The 19,521-nt window shown below is 55.3% G+C and overlaps 2 protein-coding genes and 1 long non-coding RNA gene across 6 annotated transcripts in view; 1 reads left to right on the top strand and 2 right to left on the bottom strand.

The window, feature by feature from the left end:
• LOC107050579 (NAD-dependent malic enzyme, mitochondrial-like) overlaps positions 1 to 9,114 on the bottom strand; it is a 41,292-nt gene extending 32,178 nt beyond the window's left edge. For 2 of the 4 annotated variants that reach the window (XM_040655661.2, XM_046905720.1), the window contains exons 1-5: positions 9,008 to 9,114; positions 6,428 to 6,539; positions 3,166 to 3,299; positions 2,896 to 3,045; positions 1,126 to 1,201 (exon numbers count right to left, since the gene is read on the bottom strand). In XM_040655661.2, coding sequence (XP_040511595.1) covers positions 1,126 to 1,201; positions 2,896 to 3,045; positions 3,166 to 3,299; positions 6,428 to 6,517 — 450 coding nt within the window. In that variant the 5' untranslated portion in view covers positions 6,518 to 6,539; positions 9,008 to 9,114. The remainder of the gene's footprint in view (positions 1 to 1,125; positions 1,202 to 2,895; positions 3,046 to 3,165; positions 3,300 to 6,427; positions 6,540 to 9,007) is intronic. The other 2 variants (XM_040655660.2, XM_046905722.1) reach the window with 2 other exon arrangements.
• On the top strand, positions 3,295 to 12,584 carry LOC124417518. The gene is made up of 3 exons (XR_006932453.1): positions 3,295 to 4,719; positions 5,091 to 6,391; positions 9,912 to 12,584. It is a non-coding gene; the product is annotated as an uncharacterized LOC124417518 (long non-coding RNA).
• Positions 12,029 to 16,941, bottom strand: LOC121108481 (spindle and kinetochore-associated protein 1-like). The gene is made up of 5 exons (XM_040656189.2): positions 16,788 to 16,941; positions 16,590 to 16,702; positions 16,377 to 16,510; positions 12,501 to 12,670; positions 12,029 to 12,414 (listed from the first exon to the last, which is right to left on the bottom strand). The coding sequence occupies exons 1-5, from the start codon at positions 16,873 to 16,875 to the stop codon at positions 12,266 to 12,268; spliced, it is 654 nt and encodes a 217-aa protein (XP_040512123.1). The 5' UTR covers positions 16,876 to 16,941; the 3' UTR covers positions 12,029 to 12,265.
• Positions 16,942 to 19,521: the final 2,580 nt, after the last annotated feature.

Raw genomic sequence — 19,521 nt, 5'->3', positions numbered from 1 at the left:
GGGAAAGGAAAGGGAAAGGAAAAAAGGAAAGGAAAAGGGGAAAAGGAAAGGGGAAAGGGGAAGGGGAAAAGGGCAGAAGGGAAAAGGGAAAGGGAAGAGGGAAAAGGGGAAGGGGAAGTAAAAGGGGGAAAGGGAAACGAAAAAAGGAAAGGAAAAGGGGAAAAGGGAAAGGAGAAAAAGGAACGGAAAAGGGAAAAGGGAAAAGGGAAAGGAAAGAGGGAAAAGGAAAGAGGGAAAAAGGGAAAGGAAGAAGGGAAAGGGAAAGGGAAAGGGGAGAAGGGGAAGGGGAAAAGGAAAGGGAAAAGGGGAAGGGGAAGTAAAAGGGGGAAAGGGAAAGGAAGAAGGGAAAGGGAAAGGGAAAAGGAAAGGGAAAGGGAAAAGGAAAGGGGAAAAGAGAAAGTGGAAAAGGGAAAGGAAGAAGGGAAAGGAAGAAGGGAAAGGGGAAGGGAAAAGGGGAAGGGGAAGTAAAAGAGGAAGGGGAAAGGGGAAAAGGGAAAGGGAAAGGGAAAAGGGGAAGGAAAAGGGAAAGGGAAAGGGGAAAAGGAAAGGGGAAAGGGAAAGGGGAAAAGGGAAAGAGGAAAAGGGAAAGGGGAAAAGGGAAAGGAAGAAGGGAAAGGAAAAGGGAAAGGGAAAAGGGGAAGGAAAAGGGAAAGGGGAGAAGGGGAAGGGAAAAGGGAAAGGGGAAAAGGGAAAGGGGAAAAGAGAAAGGGGAAAGGGGAAGGGAAAAAGGGGAAGGGGGAGTAAAAGAGGAAGGGGAAAGGGGAAAAGGGAAAGGAAGAAGGGAAAGGGAAAGGGAAAAGGGAAAGGGAAAGGGGAAGGGGAAGTAAAAGAGGAAGGGGAAAGGGAAAAGGAAAGGGAAAGGGGAAAAGGGAAAGGAGAAAAAGGAACGGAAAAGGGAAAAGGGAAAAGGGAAAGGAAAGAGGGAAAAGGAAAAGGGAAAAGGGGAAGGAAAAGGGAAAGGGGAAAAGGGAAGAGGGAAAAGTGGAAGGGTAAGGGAAAAGGGGAAGGGAAAAGGGAAAGGGGAAGGGAAAAAGGGGAAGGGGAAGGAAAAGAGGAAGTGGAAAGGGGGCAAAAGGGGAAGCGAGGGCGGCAGGTCCTGGCAGGGCCGATAGGGAGAGGCGTCACCTTCACGTCGTTCTCCGGCCAGTTGTTAACGACCGATCTGATGTGACCCCGATCCGAGATGGAGATAAACAAACCCCTGCGAGGAAGAGCCGACACGTAACAAAATACACCCCCCCAAATACCCCAAAAGACCCCAAAATTGCCCCAAAATAGCCCCAAATTGCCCCAAAATACCCCAAAATACCCCAAAATGAGCAAAAATGGCCCCAAAATAGCCCCAAAATGCGTCAAAATAGGCAAAAATTGCCCCAAAATGCATCAAAATACCCCAAAATAGCCCCAAATAACCCCAAAATACCCCCAAATTGCCCCAAAAGGGACAAAAATTGCCCCAAAATGGACAAAAATTGCCCCAAAATGCGTCAAAATACCCCAAAATACGCAAAAATGGCCCCAAAATGGATCAAAATACCCCAAAATAGCCCCAAAATGCGTCAAAATACCCCCAAATAACCCCAAAATTGCCCCCAAATACCCCAAAATTGCCCCAAAATCCCTCAAAATACCCCAAAATTGCCCCAAAATCCATCAAAATACCCCCAATATCCCCCCAAATCCCCCCAAAATCCCCTTCAAACCCCCCATAAACCCCCAAAAACCCCCATAATCCCCCATAACCCCCCATAATCCCCCATAAACCCCCCCATAACCCCCCATAAACCCCCATAAACCCCCCATAATCCCCCATAAACCCCCATAAACCCCCATAACCCCCCTATAAACTCCTCAAACCCCCCATAAACCCCTCAAATCCCCCATAAACCCCCATAAACCCCCCAAAACCCCCCATAATCCCCCCATAAACCCCCCATAAACCCCCCCAAAACCCCATAAACCCCCATAAACCCCCATAAACCCCCCATAAAACCCCTCAAACCCCCCATAAACCCCCATAAACCCCCCATAATCCCCCTATAATCCCCCCATAAACCCCCCATAAACCCCTCAAATCCCCCATAAACCCCCATAAACCTCCATAATCCCCCATAATCCCCCCATAAACCCCCCATAAACCCCTATAAACCCCCCATAAACCCCCATAATCCCCCATAAAACCCCCATAATCCCCCCATAAACCCCTCAAATCCCCCATAAACCCCCCATAATCCCCCATAATCCCCCCATAAACCCCCCATAAGCCCCCCATACACCCCCCATAACCCCCATAAACCCCCCCAAACCCCCTTCATACCCCCCATAACCCCCCATAATCCCCCCATAAACCCCCCATAATCCCCCATAACCCCCCCAAATCCCCTTCAAACCCCTTAAACCCCCCATAATCCCCCATAAACCCCCATAAACCCCCCATAAACCCCCATAACCCCCCTATAAACCCCTCAAACCCCCCATAAACCCCTCAAATCCCCCATAAACCCCCCATAAACCCCCATAAACCCCCATAATCCCCCATAAACCCCCCATAATCCCCCATAATCCCCCCATAAAGCCCCCATAAACCCCCATAAACCCCCCATAAACCTCTATAAACCCCTTCAAACCCCTTCAAACCCCCCCAAATCCCCCATAAACCCCCCCAAAACCCCATAAACCCCCACAAAACCCCATAAACCCCCACAAAACCCCCCATAATCCCCCATAAACCCCCATAAACCCCCCAAATAACCCCCCCAAACACCCCAATATCCCCACATAACCCTCCAAACCCCCTTCAAATCCCCCCCAAACCCCTCAAACCCCCCATAAACCCCCACAAAACCCCATAAACCCCCCATAAAACCCCCATAAACCCCCCCCATAATCCCTCACTTGGGCCGCCGGAAGATGTGGCCGTATTGGGTACAGGCGAGTCCGACTGTTGGCGTGTAAACAACCGGCAGCAGCCTCTCGATGTCGTCCTGGAGGACCCGATAGAAGAGCTTCTCGTTCCTCTCCTGGATCCCCATGAGGTAAATGTACCTAAAATGGGGCGATATGGGGCGATATGGGGCGAGATGGGGCGGTCGGGGTGTAAGCGAGGCGGCTTTGGAGGACCAGCAGGCGGCTTTGGAGGACCAACAACAGGCGGCCGGCGCTCACTTCTGGAGGGGGTCGCTCATCTTGGCCATGTTCTTGTGGAAGCGTAAGGCTTGGATGTCCTGCGTCTCGATTTTGGGGGGGAGGAGGCCTTGGAGGCCCAACATCTGCCGCTCCAACAACGTGAAAGCCATGCCCTGCAAGAAACGAAGGTCCGACTGTTGGTCCTCCAAGGGGCGCTGTGTCTTTAAATGCGGCCGGTTGGGCAGGCTGGGGGGGACTCGGGGGCCTAAAAGGGGGTTTGGTCCTCCAAGGGCGCTGTCTCTTTAAATCGGAAGGGTTGGAAGACACGGGGACCGAGGTCCGACTGTTGGTCCTCCAAGGGTGCTGTCTCTTTAAATCCAGCAGCGTTGACAGCCTTAGGAGGACTAAGGTCCGACTGTTGGTCCTCCAAGGGGCGTTGGCGCTTTAAATGCGGTGTGTTTAACAGACTCGGGGGGTCTCGGGGGCCTAAAAGGGGGTTTGGTCCTCCAAGGGTGCTGTCTCTTTAAGTCTAAAGGGGTAGAACACGCAAGGACCAAGGTCCGACTGTTGGTCCTCCAAGGGGCGCTGTCTCTTTAAATCCAGCAGCATTGACAGCCTTAGGAGGACTAAGGTCCGACTGTTGGTCCTCCAAGGGGCGCTGTGTCTTTAAATGCGGCCGGTTGGGCAGGCTGGGGGGGACTCGGGGGCCTAAAAGGGGGTTTGGTCCTCCAAGGGCGCTGTCTCTTTAAATCGGAAGGGTTGGAAGACACGGGGACCGAGGTCCGACTGTTGGTCCTCCAAGGGTGCTGTCTCTTTAAATCCAGCAGCGTTGACAGCCTTAGGAGGACTAAGGTCCGACTGTTGGTCCTCCAAGGGGCGTTGGCGCTTTAAATGCGGTGTGTTTAACAGACTCGGGGGGTCTCGGGGGCCTAAAAGGGGGTTTGGTCCTCCAAGGGTGCTGTCTCTTTAAGTCTAAAGGGGTAGAACACGCAAGGACCAAGGTCCGACTGTTGGTCCTCCAAGGGGCGCTGTCTCTTTAAATCCAGCAGCATTGACAGCCTTAGGAGGACTAAGGTCCGACTGTTGGTCCTCCAAGGGGCGCTGTGTCTTTAAATGCGGCCGGTTGGGCAGGCTGGGGGGGACTCGGGGGCCTAAAAGGGGGTTTGGTCCTCCAAGGGCGCTGTCTCTTTAAATCTAGAGGGGTAGAACACGCGAGAAGCAAGGTCTGACTGTTGGTCCTCCAAGGGCGCTGTCTCTTTAAATCCAGCAGCGTTGACAGCCTTAGGAGGACTAAGGTCCGACTGTTGGTCCTCCAAGGGGCGCTGGCGCTTTAAATGCGGCCGGTTGGGAAGACTCGGGGGGTCTCGGGGGCCTAAAAGGGGGTTTGGTCCTCCAAGGGTGCTGTCTCTTTAAGTCTAAAGGGGTAGAACACGCAAGGACCAAGGTCCGACTGTTGGTCCTCCAAGGGGCGCTGTGTCTTTAAATGCGGCCGGTTGGGCAGGCTGGGGGGGACTCGGAGGCCTAAAAGGGGGTTTGGTCCTCCAAGGGCGCTGTCTCTTTAAATCTAGAGGGGTAGAACACGCGAGGAGCAAGGTCCGACTGTTGGTCCTCCAAGGGGCGCTGTGTCTTTAAATGCGGCCGGTTGGACAGGCTGGGGGGGACTCGGGGGCCTAAAAGGGGGTTTGGTCCTCCAAGGGCGCTGTCTCTTTAAATCTAGAGGGGTAGAAGACACGGGGACCGAGGTCCGACTGTTGGTCCTCCAAGGGGCGCTGTCGCTTTAAATCCAGCAGCGTTGACAGCCTTAGGAGGACCAAGGTCCGACTGTTGGTCCTCCAAGGGGCGCTGTGTCTTTAAATGCGGCCGGTTGGGCAGGCTGGGGGGGACTCGGGGGCCTAAAAGGGGGTTTGGTCCTCCAAGGGCGCTGTCTCTTTAAATCTAGAGGGGTAGAAGACACGGGGACCGAGGTCCGACTGTTGGTCCTCCAAGGGCGCTGTCTCTTTAAATCCAAAGGGTTTCACAGCCTCAGGAGGACCAAGGTCGGACTGTTGGTCCTCCAAGGGGCGCTGTGTCTTTAAATGCGGCCGGTTGGGCAGGCTGGGGGGGTCTCGGGGGCCTAAAAGGGGGTTTGGTCCTCCAAGGGCGCTGTCTCTTTAAATCTAGAGGGGTAGAAGACACGGGGACCGAGGGCCGACTGTTGGTCCTCCAAGGGGCGCTGGCACTTTAAATGCGGCCGGTTGGGCAGGCTGGGGGGGACTCGGGGGCCTAAAAGGGGGTTTGGTCCTCCAAGGGCGCTGTCTCTTTAAATCTAGAGGGGTAGAAGACACGGGGACCGAGGTCCGACTGTTGGTCCTCCAAGGGGCGCTGTCTCTTTAAATCCAGCAGCGTTGACAGCCTTAGGAGGACTAAGGTCTGACTGTTGGTCCTCCAAGGGGCGCCGTGTCTTTAAATCCAAAGGGTTTGACAGGCTCAGGAGGACCAAGGTCGGACTGTTGGTCCTCCAAGGGCGCTGTCTCTTTAAATCCCCCCTATTTAACCCCCAGTGGAGGACCAACGTCCGCCTGTTGGTCCTCCAAGGTCTGTAGTGGCTGTAGTTGGTCCTCCAAGAGCGCTCTCCCTTTAAATCCCCCCTATTTAACCCCCAGTGGAGGACCAAAGTCCGCCTGTAGGTCCTCCAAGAGCCCTCTCCCTTTAAATCCTCCATGTTTACCACCCCGTGGAGGACCAAAGTCCGCCTGTAAGTCCTCCAAGAGCACTTTCCCTTTAAATCCTCCATGTTTAACCCCCAGTGGAGGACCAAAGTCCGCCTGTAGGTCCTCCAAGAGCACTTTCCCTTTAAATCCTCCATGTTTACCACCCCGTGGAGGACCAAAGTCCGCCTGTTGGTCCTCCAAGAGCGCTCTCCCTTTAAATCCTCCATGTTTAACCCCCAGTGGAGGACCAAAGTCCGCCTGTAGGTCCTCCAAGAGCACTTTCCCTTTAAATCCCCCCTATTTAACCCCCAGTGGAGGACCAAAGTCCGCCTGTAGGTCCTCCAAGGGCCCTCTCCCTTTAAATCCTCCATGTTTACCACCCCGTGGAGGACCAAAGTCCGCCTGTAAGTCCTCCAAGGGCCCTCTCCCTTTAAATCCCCCCTATTTAACCCCCAGTGGAGGACCAAAGTCCGCCTGTAAGTCCTCCAAGGGCACTTTCCCTTTAAATCCTCCGGCTTTTACAGCATAACAAGGTCCAAGGTCCACAGCAGCGGCGCTAACGAGCTAATTAAGGGGTAATTAAGGGGTAATTAAGGGGCCGGGGGACTCACCTTGTTGGTACGAGGGTTGAGCATGAGGGGTTTCCCCTTCTCCCTGGTGTGGACGCAGCGTTGTAGGGTCAGGCGGAAGCGGGACAGCATGGCGTTAGCGGGCCTTCGGGTCCTGGAAGGGAGATAGCGAAGAGGGGGGGTTAATTAATTAATTGGGGTTAATTAGGGGGCGATGGGGGAGGGGGATTGGGGGCAGCGATGGGGGACGGAAAGGGAATGGGGTGGCTGTGGGGTCGCATTGGGTGGCAGTGGGGTCCAATGGGGTCCAATGGGGTCCAATAGGGCCCAATGGGAGTCAATGGGATTCAATGGGATTCAATGGGGTCCAATAGGTGGCAATGGGGTCCAATGGGATTCAATGGGGTACAATAGGGTCCAATGGGGTCCAATGGGGTCCAATGGGGTCCAATAGGGCCCAATGGGAGTCAATGGGATTCAATGGGATTCAATGGGGTCCAATAGGTGGCAATGGGGTCCAATGGGATTCAATGGGGTACAATAGGGTCCAATGGGGTCCAATGGGGTCCAATGGGGTCCAATAGGGCCCAATGGGAGTCAATGGGATTCAATGGGGTCCAATGGGATTCAATGGGGTCCAATGGGAGTCAATGGGGTCCAATGGGGTCCAATGGGGTCCAATAGGGCCCAATGGGAGTCAATGGGATTCAATGGGATTCAATGGGGTCCAATGGGAGTCAATGGGGTCCAATGGGGTCCAATGGGGTCCAATAGGGCCCAATGGGGTCCAATGGGATTCAATGGGGTGCAATGGGGTCCAATAGGGCACAATGGGGTCCAATGGGGTCCAATGGGATTCAATGCAGTCCAATGGGAGCCAATGGGGTCTAATAGGGTCCAATAAGGCTCAATGGGGTCCAATGGGGTCCAATAGGGTGGCAATGGGGTCCAATGGGGTCCAATGGGATCCAATAGGGTTGCAATAGGGTCCAATGGGGTCTAATAGGGTCCAATGGGGTCTAATAGGGCCCAATGGGGTCCAATGGGATTCAATGGGGTCCAATGGGATCCAATGGGGTCCAATGGGGTCCAATAGGGTCTAATAGGGTCCAATAGGGCCCAATGGGGTCCAATGGGATGCAATGGGGTCCAATAGGGTCCAGTGGGATCCAATGGGGTCTAATAGGGTCTAATGGGGTGGCAATGGGGTCCAATAGGGTCCAATAAGGCTCAATGGGGTCCAATAGGGTCCAATGGGGTCCAATGGGATTCAATGCGGTCCAATGGGGTTGCAATGGGGTCCAATGGGGTCCAATGGGATCCAATAGGGTCCAATGGGATTCAATGGGGTCCAATGGGGCCCAATGGGGTCCAATGGGATTCAATGGGGTGCAATGGGGTCCAATAGGGCACAATGGGGTCCAATGGGGTCCAATGGGATTCAATGCAGTCCAATGGGAGCCAATGGGGTCTAATAGGGTCCAATAAGGCTCAATGGGGTCCAATGGGGTCCAATGGGGTCCAATGGGAACCAATGGGGTCCAATGGGATCCAATAGGGTTGCAATAGGGTCCAATGGGGTCTAATAGGGCCCAATGGGGTCCAATGGGATTCAATGGGGTCCAATGGGATCCAATGGGGTCCAATGGGGTCCAATAGGGTCTAATAGGGTCCAATAGGGCCCAATGGGGTCCAATGGGATGCAATGGGGTCCAATAGGGTCCAAAGGGATCCAATGGGATCTAATAGGGTCCAATGGGGTCCAATGGGATCCAATGGGGTCCAATAGGTGGCAATGGGGTCCAATGGGATTCAATGGGGTCCAATGGGGTCCAATGGAAGTCAATGGGGTCCAATGTGGTCCAATGGGATTCAATGGGGTCCAATGGGGTGGCAATGGGGTCCAATGGGGTCCAATGGGATCCAATGGGGTCCAATAGGGCCCAATGTGGTCCAATAGGGTCTACTAGGGTCTAATGGGGTTTGCAGTGGGATCCAATGGGGTCCAATGCCATCCTATAGGGCTGCAATGGGGTCCAATGGGCTTGCTATGGGATCCAATGGGGTCTAATAGGACTCAATAGGGTCCAATGGGGTCCAATAGGGCCCAATGGGATCCAATAGGGTCCCATAGGGTCCAATAGGGTCCAATGGAGTCCAATAGGGCCCAATGGGGTCCAATGGGGTCTAATAGGGTCTAATGGGGCCCAATGGGGTCCAATGGGATCCAATGGGGTCCAATGGGATCCAATAGGGTCCAATAGGGTCTAATAGGGTCCAATAGTGTCCAATAGGGCCCAATGGGGTCCAGTAGGGTCTAATGGGGTTCACAGTGGGATCCAATGGGGTCCAATGCCATCCTATAGAACTGCAATGGGGTCCAATGCCGTCGTATAGGGTTCCAATGGGGTCCAATGCCATCCTATATGGCTGCTATGGGATCCAATGGGGTCTAATAGGGTCCAATAGGGCCCAATGGGATCCAATGGGGATCCAATAGGGCCCAATGGGGCGGTAATGGGGGATGGGCGATGGATGCTTCCTCTTTCCCCCCTCCCCGCCCCCAACGGCTCCAACAGTCCCGGTTGAATCCTCCGCCTCTCCCCGCCCCCATCCCCGTTCCGTTCTCACCGCTTCGGGCCTTTAAAAGGGCTTTTTTTTCGCTGTGGAGAGCGGCATCCGCCGGAGCTCCGCCCGCCTCGGCGGCCGCAGCCGAATGGCGGGCCGGGAACGGCGGCTCGGAGGGCCCTTCCGGGAGGCGGGGTTTCGGAGGGCGATTGACGGGCGGGCGGCCAATCGGGGTGGAGCCGGCCGGCGGGGCGGCCAGTGAGCGCGCGGCGCCGGTGGCGGGAGCCAATCGGAGGGAGGGGGCGGGGGGGAGAGGGCGGGGCTTGAGGGCGAGGGCGCGGCGTGATTGGCTGGAGGCGGCGCCATGGGGGTGAATGGGGGAGGGTGGGGGGGGGGTTGAAGGAGGTAATTAGAGAGGGTGGAGGTAATTAGAGGGGGTAATTAGAGGGGTAGGGGTAATTAGAGGGGATGGGGGTAATTAGAGGGGGAATTAGAGGGGATAGGGGAATTAGAGGGGGGAATTAGAGGGGATATGGGTAATTTAGGGGGGTAATTAGGGGGGATAGGGGTAATTAGAGGGGGTAATTAGAGGGGGTGGGGATAATTAGGGGGTAATTACAGGAGATAGAGGTAATTAGGGGGGTAATTGGAGGATATAGGGGTAATTGGAGTAATTAGAGGGGGAGGGGGTTATTGGAGGGGGTAATTAGAGGGGATGGGGTAATTAGAGGGGGTAATTAGAGGGGGGAGGGATAATTAGAGAGGGTAATTAGAGGGGATGAGGTAATTAGAGGGTAATTAGAGGGGGGAGGGGTAATTAGAGGGGGTAATTAGAGGGGGTTTGGTCCTCCAGCCTCCCTTGGTCCTCCAGCTGCCATTAGTCCTCCAGCCGCCATTAGTCCTCCAGCCATTGGTCCTCCAGCCGCCATTAGTCCTCCAGCTGCCATTAGTCCTCCAGCCTAGTTGGTCCTCCAGACTTATTGGTCCTCCAACCGCCATTGGTCCTCCAACCGCCATTGGTCCTCCAGCCTAATTGGTCCTCCAGCCTAATTGGTCCTCCAGCCATTGGTCCTCCAGCCGCCATTGGTCCTCCAGCCGCCATTAGTCCTCCAGCCATGAGTCCTCCAGCCTAATTGGTCCTCCAGCCTAATTGGTCCTCCAACCGCCATTGGTCCTCCAGCCATGAGTCCTCCAGCCTAATTGGTCCTCCAGCCACCAGTAGTCCTCCAGCCTAATTGGTCCTCCAGCCTAATTGGTCCTCCAGCCATTGGTCCTCCAGCCGCCATTGGTCCTCCAACCACCATTGGTACTCCAGCCTAATTGGTCCTCCAGCCATTGGTCCTCCAGCCGCCATTGGTCCTCCAGCCATGAGTCCTCCAGCCTAATTGGTCCTCCAGCCACCATTAGTCCTCCAGCCGCCATTGGTCCTCCAGCCATGAGTCCTCCAGCCATTGGTCCTCCAGCCTAATTGGTCCTCCAGCCGCCATTAGTCCTCCAGCCATGAGTCCTCCAGCCACCATGAGTCCTCCAGCCTAATTGGTCCTCCAGCCATTGGTCCTCCAGCCATGAGTCCTCCAGCCTAATTAGTCCTCCACCCTAATTGGTCCTCCAGCTTAATTGGTCCTCCAGCCGCCATTAGTCCTCCAGCCATGAGTCCTCCAGCCGCCATTAGTCCTCCAGCCATGAGTCCTCCAGCCATTGGTCCTCCAGCCGCCATTGGTCCTCCAGCCTAATTGGTCCTCCAGCCATTGGTCCTCCAGCCGCCATTGGTCCTCCAGCCATGAGTCCTCCAGCCTAATTGGTCCTCCAACCATTGGTCCTCCAGCCGCCATTGGTCCTCCAGCCATGAGTCCTCCAGCCGCCATGAGTCCTCCAGCCACCATTAGTCCTCCAGCCATGAGTCCTCCAGCCGCCATGAGTCCTCCAGCCGCCATTAATCCCATCCAACCAATGAGACGCCAACGCAAGAGCCGATAGCAATCATTTATTCATACGTAGGTATGCTAATTAGCCAAAGCTCGTTAACGGAAGGGCATAACGAAGGAGGAGGGACCCTCTGGCCGCCACTGGTCCTCCAGCCACGAGTCCTCCAGCCGCCATGAGTCCTCCAGCCGCCATTAATCCCATCCAACCAATGAGACGCTAACGCCAGAGCAGATAGTAACTACTTAATGCTTTAATGAGGTTCTAATTAGCCACAGCTCGTTAACGAAGGGACATAATGAAGGAGGAGGGACCCTCTGGCCGCCATGAGTCCTCCACCCACGAGTCCTCCAGCCGCCATGAGTCCTCCAGCCGCCATTAATCCCATCCAACCAATGAGACGCCAACGCAAGAGCAGATAGGAATCATTTAATGACTTAATTAGGTTCTAATTAGCCAAAGCTCGTTAACGGAAGGGCATAACGAAGGAGGAGGGACCCTCTGGCCGCCATTGGTCCTCCAGCCACGAGTCCTCCAGCCGCCATGAGTCCTCCAGCCGCCATTAATCCCATCCAACCAATGAGACGCCAACGCAAGAGCAGATAATAACTACTTAATGCTTTAATGAGGTTCTAATTAGCCACAGTTCGTTAACGAAGGGACATAACGAAGGGGGAGGGACCCTCTGGCCGCCATTGGTCCTCCAGCCAGGAGTCCTCCAGCCGCCATGAGTCCTCCAGCCGCCATTAATCCGCAAGCAGCCAATGAGACACCAACGCCAGAGCAGATAGGAATCATTTAATGACTTAATTAGGTTCTAATTAGCCACAGCTCGTTAACAAAGGGACATAACAAAGGGGGAGGGACCCTCTGGCCGCCATTGGTCCTCCAGCCAGGAGTCCTCCAGCCGCCATGAGTCCTCCAGCCGCCATTAATCCGCAAGCAGCCAATGAGACACCAACGCCAGAGCAGATAATAACTACTTAATGCTTTAATTAGATTCTAATTAGCCACAGCTCGTTAACGAAGGGACATAACGAAGGGGGAGGGACCCTCCGGCCGCCATGGGTCCTCCAGCCACGAGTCCTCCAGCCGCCATGAGTCCTCCAGCCGCCATTAATCCCATCCAACCAATGAGACGCCAACGCAAGAGCCGATAGCAATCATTTATTCATACGTAGGTATGCTAATTAGCCAAAGCTCGTTAACGAAGGGACATAATGAAGGAGGAGGGACCCTCTGGCCGCCATGAGTCCTCCAGCCACGAGTCCTCCAGCCGCCATGAGTCCTCCAGCCGCCATTAACCCGCAAGCAGCAAGCCCCGGAGGCCCGCAACGGCTCCGCTCATTAACCGGCGGCCCAGCGGCGCCGCTAATGAGCCTCGGCTCGTTAAGGGAGGACGTAACGAACCAATCGGGCCCCCCTGACCTCCCGAAGCCGTCGGCAATGGCGGAGGACGCCAACGATGCGATGGAAGGTTCGGTCCACCTTCAGCTGGGTGAACTCCTTCAGGTCGGCCTCCACCACGAAGGTGAGCCCTGGGGGGGGAAGGAAGGAAGAAAGGGGGGGGAAGCGGAAGAGGAAGTGCGCCCGGGCGACTTCCGCTTCCGGCCGGAAGGCCTACCTTGGGTCTCTTTGGTTTCCTCTTCCCGGAAGCGGTGGCAAAGGGCGCGGGAAGAGGCGGGGAGGGATTTGGGGGGGTGGCGGAGGAGGCGGTATTTGGAGGCGGCGGCGGCGTGGAGGGCGCGGAGGGCGGCGTTGGTTTGGGCCAGGGTCAGGCGGCCCCTCATGTAGCTGCCGGGGGGGAGGAAGAGGAAGAGGAAGTGGAGGCGGAAGTAGGGGAAGAAGGGGGGGGGGGGGGAGGGGAGGTGGGGGAGAGGTGGGGGTGGGGAAATGGGGGGTGGAAAGGGGCTAAAAGGGGGGTGGAGGGAGGATAGAGGGGGAAATAGAAGAGGAAATAGAGGAGGAAGTGGAGGCGGAAGTGGAGGCGGAAGTAGGGGTAGGGGGGTGAGGGGGGTGGGGGGCGGAAGGAGTGGGGGGCGAAGAGGTGAGGGGTGGGGAAATGGGGGGGGATGGGGGGTGGAGAGGGGGGTGGAGGGGGGAATAGAAGAGGAAATAGAAGAGGAAATAGAAGAGGAAGTGGAGGCGGAAGTAGGGGAAGAAGGGGGAAGTGGGGTGGGGGGGGTGGGGGCGGGGGGGAGAGGTGGGGGGTGGGGAAATGGGGGGGGATGGGGGGTGGAGAGAGGGGTGGAGGGGGGATAGAAGAGGAAATAGAGGAGGAAATGGAGGCGGAAGTGGAGGTGGAAGTAGGGGAAGAAGGGGGAAGTGGGGTGGGGGGGGGTGGGGGGGGGTAGGGGGGGGAAATGGGGGGGATGGGGGTTAAAAGGGGGGTGGAGGGGGGAATAGAAGAGGAAATAGAGGAGGAAATAGAAGAGGAAGTGGAGGCGGAAGTAGCGGAAGTAGGGGGAGGGAGGTGGGGGGGGTGGGGGGTTAATGGGGTGTGGAGAGGGGTTAAAAGGGGGGTAGAGAGAGGGTAGAAGGGGAAGAGGAAGAGGAAGTGGAGGCGGAAGTAGGGGAAGAAGGGGGAAGTGGGGTGGGGGGGGTGGGGGGGGGAAGGGGTGGGGGGTGGGGGGGGAAATGGGGGGGTGGGGGGGTGGAGAGAGGTTAAAAGGGGGTGGAGGGGGGAATAGAAGAGGAAATAGAGGAGGAAATAGAAGAGGAAGTGGAGGAGGAAGTGGAGGCGGAAGTAGGGGAAGAAGGGGGAAGTGGGGTGGGGGGGGTGGGGGGCGTAGGGGTGGGGGTGGGGGGGGAAATGGGGGGGTGGGGGGGTGGAGAGAGGTTAAAAGGGGGTGGAGGGGGGAATAGAAGAGGAAATAGAGGAGGAAATAGAAGAGGAAGTGGAGGAGGAAGTGGAGGCGGAAGTAGGGGAAGAAGGGGGAAGTGGGGTGGGGGGGGTGGGGGGCGTAGGGGTGGGGGTGGGGGGGGAAATGGGGGGGTGGGGGGGTGGAGAGAGGTTAAAAGGGGGGTGGAGGGGGGAATAGAAGGGGAAATAGAGGAGGAAGTGGAGGCGGAAGTGGAGGCGGAAGTAGGGGTGGGGGGGTAGGGGTGGGGGTGGGGGGGGAAATGGGGGTGGAGAGGGGTTAAAAGGGGGGTGGAGGGGGGAATAGAAGAGGAAATAGAGGAGGAAATAGAAGAGGAAGTGGAGGCGGAAGTGGAGGCGGAAGTAGGGGAAGAAGGGGGAAGTGGGGTGGGGGGGGTGGGGGGGTAGGGGTGGGGGTGGGGGGGGAAATGGGGGGGATGGGGGTTAAAAGGGGGGTGGAGGGGGGATAGAAGAGGAAATAGAGGAGGAAGTGGAGGCGGAAGTGGAGGCGGAAGTAGGGGAAGAAGGGGGAAGTGGGGTGGGGGGGGGAAGGGGTGGGGGTGGGGGGGGAAATGGGGGGTGGAGAGGGGTTAAAAGGGGGGTGGAGGGGGGAATAGAAGAGGAAATAGAGGAGGAAATAGAAGAGGAAGTGGAGGAGGAAGTGGAGGCGGAAGTAGGGGAAGAAGGGGGAAGTGGGGTGGGGGGGGTGGGGGGGGGTAGGGGTGGGGGTGGGGGGGAAATGGGGGGTGGAGAGGGGTTAAAAGGGGGGTGGAGGGGGAATAGAAGAGGAAATAGAGGAGGAAGTGGAGGCGGAAGTAGGGAAACAGAGGGGAAATAGAGCAGGAAATGGTCCTATGAGGGGTAATGGATAGGAAATGAGGCCCTATAGAGGGAAGTGGGGAGGAAAGAGAGTCCCGTGACGGGAAGTGGGGAGGAAATGGAGTCCTGTAAGGGGAAATAGGGAGGAAATAGAGTCCTATATGGGAAAATAGGGAGGAAATAGAGTCCTATAAGGGGAAATAGGGAGGAAATAGAGTCCTATAACAGGAAATGGAGAGGAAAGAGAGTCCTATAACAGGAAGTGGTGAGGAAATAGAGTCCTATAGGGGAAAATAGGGCGGAAATAGAGTCCTATAAGGGGAAATAGGGAGGAAATAAGACCCTACAAGTGGAATTAGGGAGGAAATAGAGCCCTATAAAGGGAAATAGGGAGGAAATAGAGTCTTATAAGGGGAAATAGGGAGGAAATAGAGTCCTATATGGGAAAATAGGGAGGAAATAGAGTCCTATAAAGGGAAATGGAGAGGAAATAGAGCCCTATAAGGGGAAATAGGGAGGAAATAGAGTCCTATAAGGGGAAATAGGGAGGAAATAGAGTCCTATAACAGGAAATGGAGAGGAAAGAGAGTCCTATAACAGGAAATGGAGAGGAAATAGAGTCCTATTGGGGGAAATAGGGAGGAAATAAGACCCTACAAAGGAAAACAGGGAGGAAATAGAGTCCTATAAGGGGAAATAGAGTCCTATGAGAGGAAATAGGGAGGAAATAGAGTCCTATAACAGGAAATGGAGAGGAAAGAGAGTCCTATAACAGGAAATGGAGAGGAAATAGAGTCCTATTGGGGGAAATAGGGAGGAAATAGAGTCCTATAAGGGGAAATAGGGAGGAAATAGAGTCCTATAAGGGGAAATAAGAAGGAAATAGAGTCCTATAACAGGAAGTGGAGAGGAAATAAAGTCCTATAAGGGGAAATAGGGAGGAAATAGAGTCCTATAACAGGAAATGGAGAGGAAAGAGAGTCCTATAACAGGAAGTGGAGAGGAAATAAAGTCCTATAGGGGAAAATAGGGAGGAAATAGAGTCCTATAAGGGGAAATAGGGAGGAAATAAGACCCTGCAAGTGGAATTAGGGAGGAAATAGAGTCCTATAACAGGAAATGGAGAGGAAATAGAGTCCTATAACAGGAAATGGAGAGGAAATAGTGTCCTATCGGGGGAAATAGGGAGGAAATAGAGTCCTATAAGGGGAAATAGAGTCCTACAAGGGGAAATAGGGAGGAAATAGAGTCCTATAAGGGGAAATAGGGAGGAAATAGAGTCCTATAAGGGGAAATAGAGTCCTATGAGGGGAAATAGGGAGGAAATAAGACCCTACAAAGGGAAATAGGGAGGAAATAGAGTCCTATAACAGGAAATGGAGAGGAAATGGAGTCCTATAAGGGGAAATAGAGTCCTATAAGAGGAAATAGGGAGGAAATAGAGTCCTATATGGGAAAATAGGGAGGAAATAGAGTCCTATAAAGGGAAATGGAGAGGAAATAGAGTCCTATTGGGGGAAATAGGGAGGAAATAAGACCCTACAAAGGGAAATAGGGAGGAAATGGAACAGGAAACGCCCTCCCCCCCCCCCCCAACCCGGAAGTGGAGCGGAAGCAGAGCAGGAAACAGCCGAGGAAACGGAAACGGAAAGGAAACGGAGGCGGAAACCGACCGAGCAACGGCGGCAGCTAATTAATACCCCCCCCCACCACCTCTAATTGCAATTAACGAAGGCCCTCATTAAGGCCAGAAGGAAGGAAGGAAGAGGCCCGGAAGGAGGGAAGCAAACCCGGAAGTGCAGCCTCTGCCGCCTTCCTCACCCGGGAACGCTCTCGAACTCCTCGTCGCTAATTAGCGGGGCGTCGTTAACGAGCGGCGCCTCCTTGGCGGCCTTCTTAACGAGCTGCAGCCTCTCCGCCTCCCACTTCTCCTTCTCCGCCCTCTTCCGCATCTCCTGCCATGCAAATGAGGCGTCGCCGGGACCCCAGGCTTAATTAGCCCGGCCTTCGTTAGCCTTAATGAGGAGGCCTTACCTGCAGGGCGGCCGCTAATTGCCGCCGTTGATTGACTTCCTCTTCCATCCGGCCCAGCAGCCCATGCAGCACCGCCACCTCCATGCCCACCTCGGCCAGCATCTCCCTCCTCCCTAATGAGCACCTTAATTAAGCACCCCCTCATTTGCATAAACCCCCCCCCACCCCCCCCCCCCCCACCCCATAGAGCCCTCCTACCCAGCCCTCTTAATTGCAGCAGCCGCTTAATGAGCCCGATCTTGGCGGCCAAATGGCGGCTCAGAGCCTCCAACCCTTCGGCCTCCATTCTGCCCTACGAGGGGACAAAAAGTCGGTCGCCAACGGGGCGGATTTGGTCGCCAAATGAGTCCCCCCCCGACCCCTTTTCCCCCTTCGGACAGCACTGCGCATGCGCAGCATTCGAACTGCGCGCCCTGCGCATGCGCGAAAAGCCTCGGCGGCACTGCGCATGCGCCCGCTACACACACCGCGCATGCGCAATAAGCAAACCCAAAGACCCGGATGGACGCTCGGCCGCAATGCGCATGCGCCCTCTACATGCCTAGCGCATGCGCACTACGCTGCGAAGGCAACACAAAATGAGCGTACTGCGCATGCGCTGCAAATGGCAGCTACGGCGCATGCGCTCTCTACAGCAGGCGCGCATGCGCAGCACGCAGAGGAAAGGACCCGGATGGTGGCTGATGCGCATGCGCAAAGGTGAGTCCGGGCTCATTAGCGCCGCCTTGTGGACGGGAGAGGTATTGCAGCCATAAGGACCCCATAGGGACCCTATAAACGCCAATTGACCCCATAAGGACCCCATAAAGTCCCCATAAACCCCAATTGACCCCATAGAGACCCCATAATGACCCCATAAACCCCAATTAACCCCATAAAGATCCCATAAGGACCCCATAAGGACCCCAATTAAACCCATAAAGATCCCATAAGGACCCCATAAGGACCCCATAAACCCCAATTTACCCCATAAGGGCCCCATAGGGACCCCATAGAAACCCTATAAACCCCCTTCAACCCCATAAGGACCCCATAAAGACCCCATAGAGACCCTATAAACGCCCCCAGATCCCATAAGGACCCCATAAGGACCCCATAGGGACCCCATAAACCCCCATTAACCCCATAAGGACCCCATAAGGACCCCATAAGGACCCTATAAAACCCCCTTTGACCCCATAAGGACCCCATAAGGACTCCATAAACCCCAATTGACCCCATAAGGACCCCATAGAGACCCTATAAACCCCCTTTAACCCCATAAAGACCCCATAAGGACCTCATAGGGACCCCATAAACCCCAATTAACCCCATAAGGACCCCATAGGGACCCCATAGAGACCCTATAAACCCCCCTCAACCCCATAAGGACCCCATAAGGACCCCATAAGTACCCCATAGGGACCCTATAAACCCCAATTAACCCCATAAGGACCCCATAAGGACCCTATAAAACCCCCTTTAACCCCATAAGGACCCCATAAAGACCCCATAAGGACCCCATAAGCCCCCTTTAACCCCATAAGGACCCCATAAGGACCCTACAAACCCCAAATGACCCCATAAGGACCCCATAAGGACCCCATAAACCCCCATTAACCCCATAAAGACCCCATAAGGACCTCATAGGGACCCCATAAACCCCAATTAACCCCATAAGGACCCCATAGGGACCCCATAGGGACCCTATAAACCCCCCTCAACCCCATAAGGACCCCATAAGGACCCCATAAGGACCCCATAGGGACCCTATAAACCCCAATTAACCCCATAAGGACCCCATAGAGGCCCTATAAACCCCAATTGACCCCATACAGGAACCCATATGTACCCCATAAACCCCAATTGACCCCATAAGGACCCCATAGGGACCCCATAAACCCCAATTAACCCCATAAGGACCCCATAGGGACGCTATAAAACCCCCTTTGACCCCATAAGGACCCCATAAGGACCCCATAGCGACCCTATAAAGCCCCATTAACCCCATAAGGACCCCATAAAGACCCCATAAGGATTCCATAGAGACCCCATAAAACCCAATTAACCCCATAAAAACCCCATAAAGACCCCATAAATCCCCTTTAACCCCATAAGGACCCCATAGGGACCCCATAGAAACCCTATAAACCCCCATTAACCCCATAAGGACCCCATAAGGACCCCATAAGGACCCCATAGGGACCCCATAGGGACCCATTAAGGACCCTATAAACCGCAATTAACCCCATAAGGACCCCATAAAGACCCCATAAGGACTCCATAAACCCCAATTGACCCCATAAGGGCCCCATAAGGACCCTATAAACCCCCTTTAACCCCATAAGGACCCCATAGGGACCCCATAAGGGCCCTATAAACCCCAATTGACCCCATAGGAACCCCAAACCCCCCCCCTTAACCCCATAAGGACCCCATAAGGACCCTCTAAATCCCCATTAACCCCATGGGGACCCCATATTGTCCCCCTAAACCCCCCATCAGGACCTGTATGGGGTTTTCATGGGGCCTTTTGGGGTTTTTATGGGGCCTTTTAGGGTTTTTATGGGGTCTTTATGGGGTTTTATCCCTTCGGACCAACTGCGCATGCGCAGGAGCCAGCTACGCAAACTGCGTAGCCGCGCCGGCCCCTTACGCAAACTCCGGCCGCTTCAACGACCCACTGCGCATGCGCCGAGCCGGCAGCCGCACCGCGCATGCGCCAAGCTTGACGGCGCCGCACTGCGCATGCGCAGAGCCCCTATAGTTCCACATTAACGCCCTTCCCGCTCTCTTTGGCGCCCACAGACGCCGCTCTGCCGCTGCTGAGGGGGAAATCGGTGCTGTCCGGGATGCGAAACGCCCCTCCGGCACCGATCGCGGCGCTGAAAGAGCACCGGGAATCGTCCGCACGCCGTCCCGCTTCGTTACGGAGCTCTCAGCGCTGCGCGCC

The sequence above is a fragment of the Gallus gallus genome, chromosome Z (genome assembly GCF_016699485.2).
Source record: "Gallus gallus isolate bGalGal1 chromosome Z, bGalGal1.mat.broiler.GRCg7b, whole genome shotgun sequence".
In the NCBI taxonomy this organism is placed as follows: domain Eukaryota; kingdom Metazoa; phylum Chordata; class Aves; order Galliformes; family Phasianidae; genus Gallus; species Gallus gallus.
The sequence above is the reverse complement of the archived record's forward strand: the minus strand, read 5'-3'. Positions and strand labels throughout refer to the sequence as shown.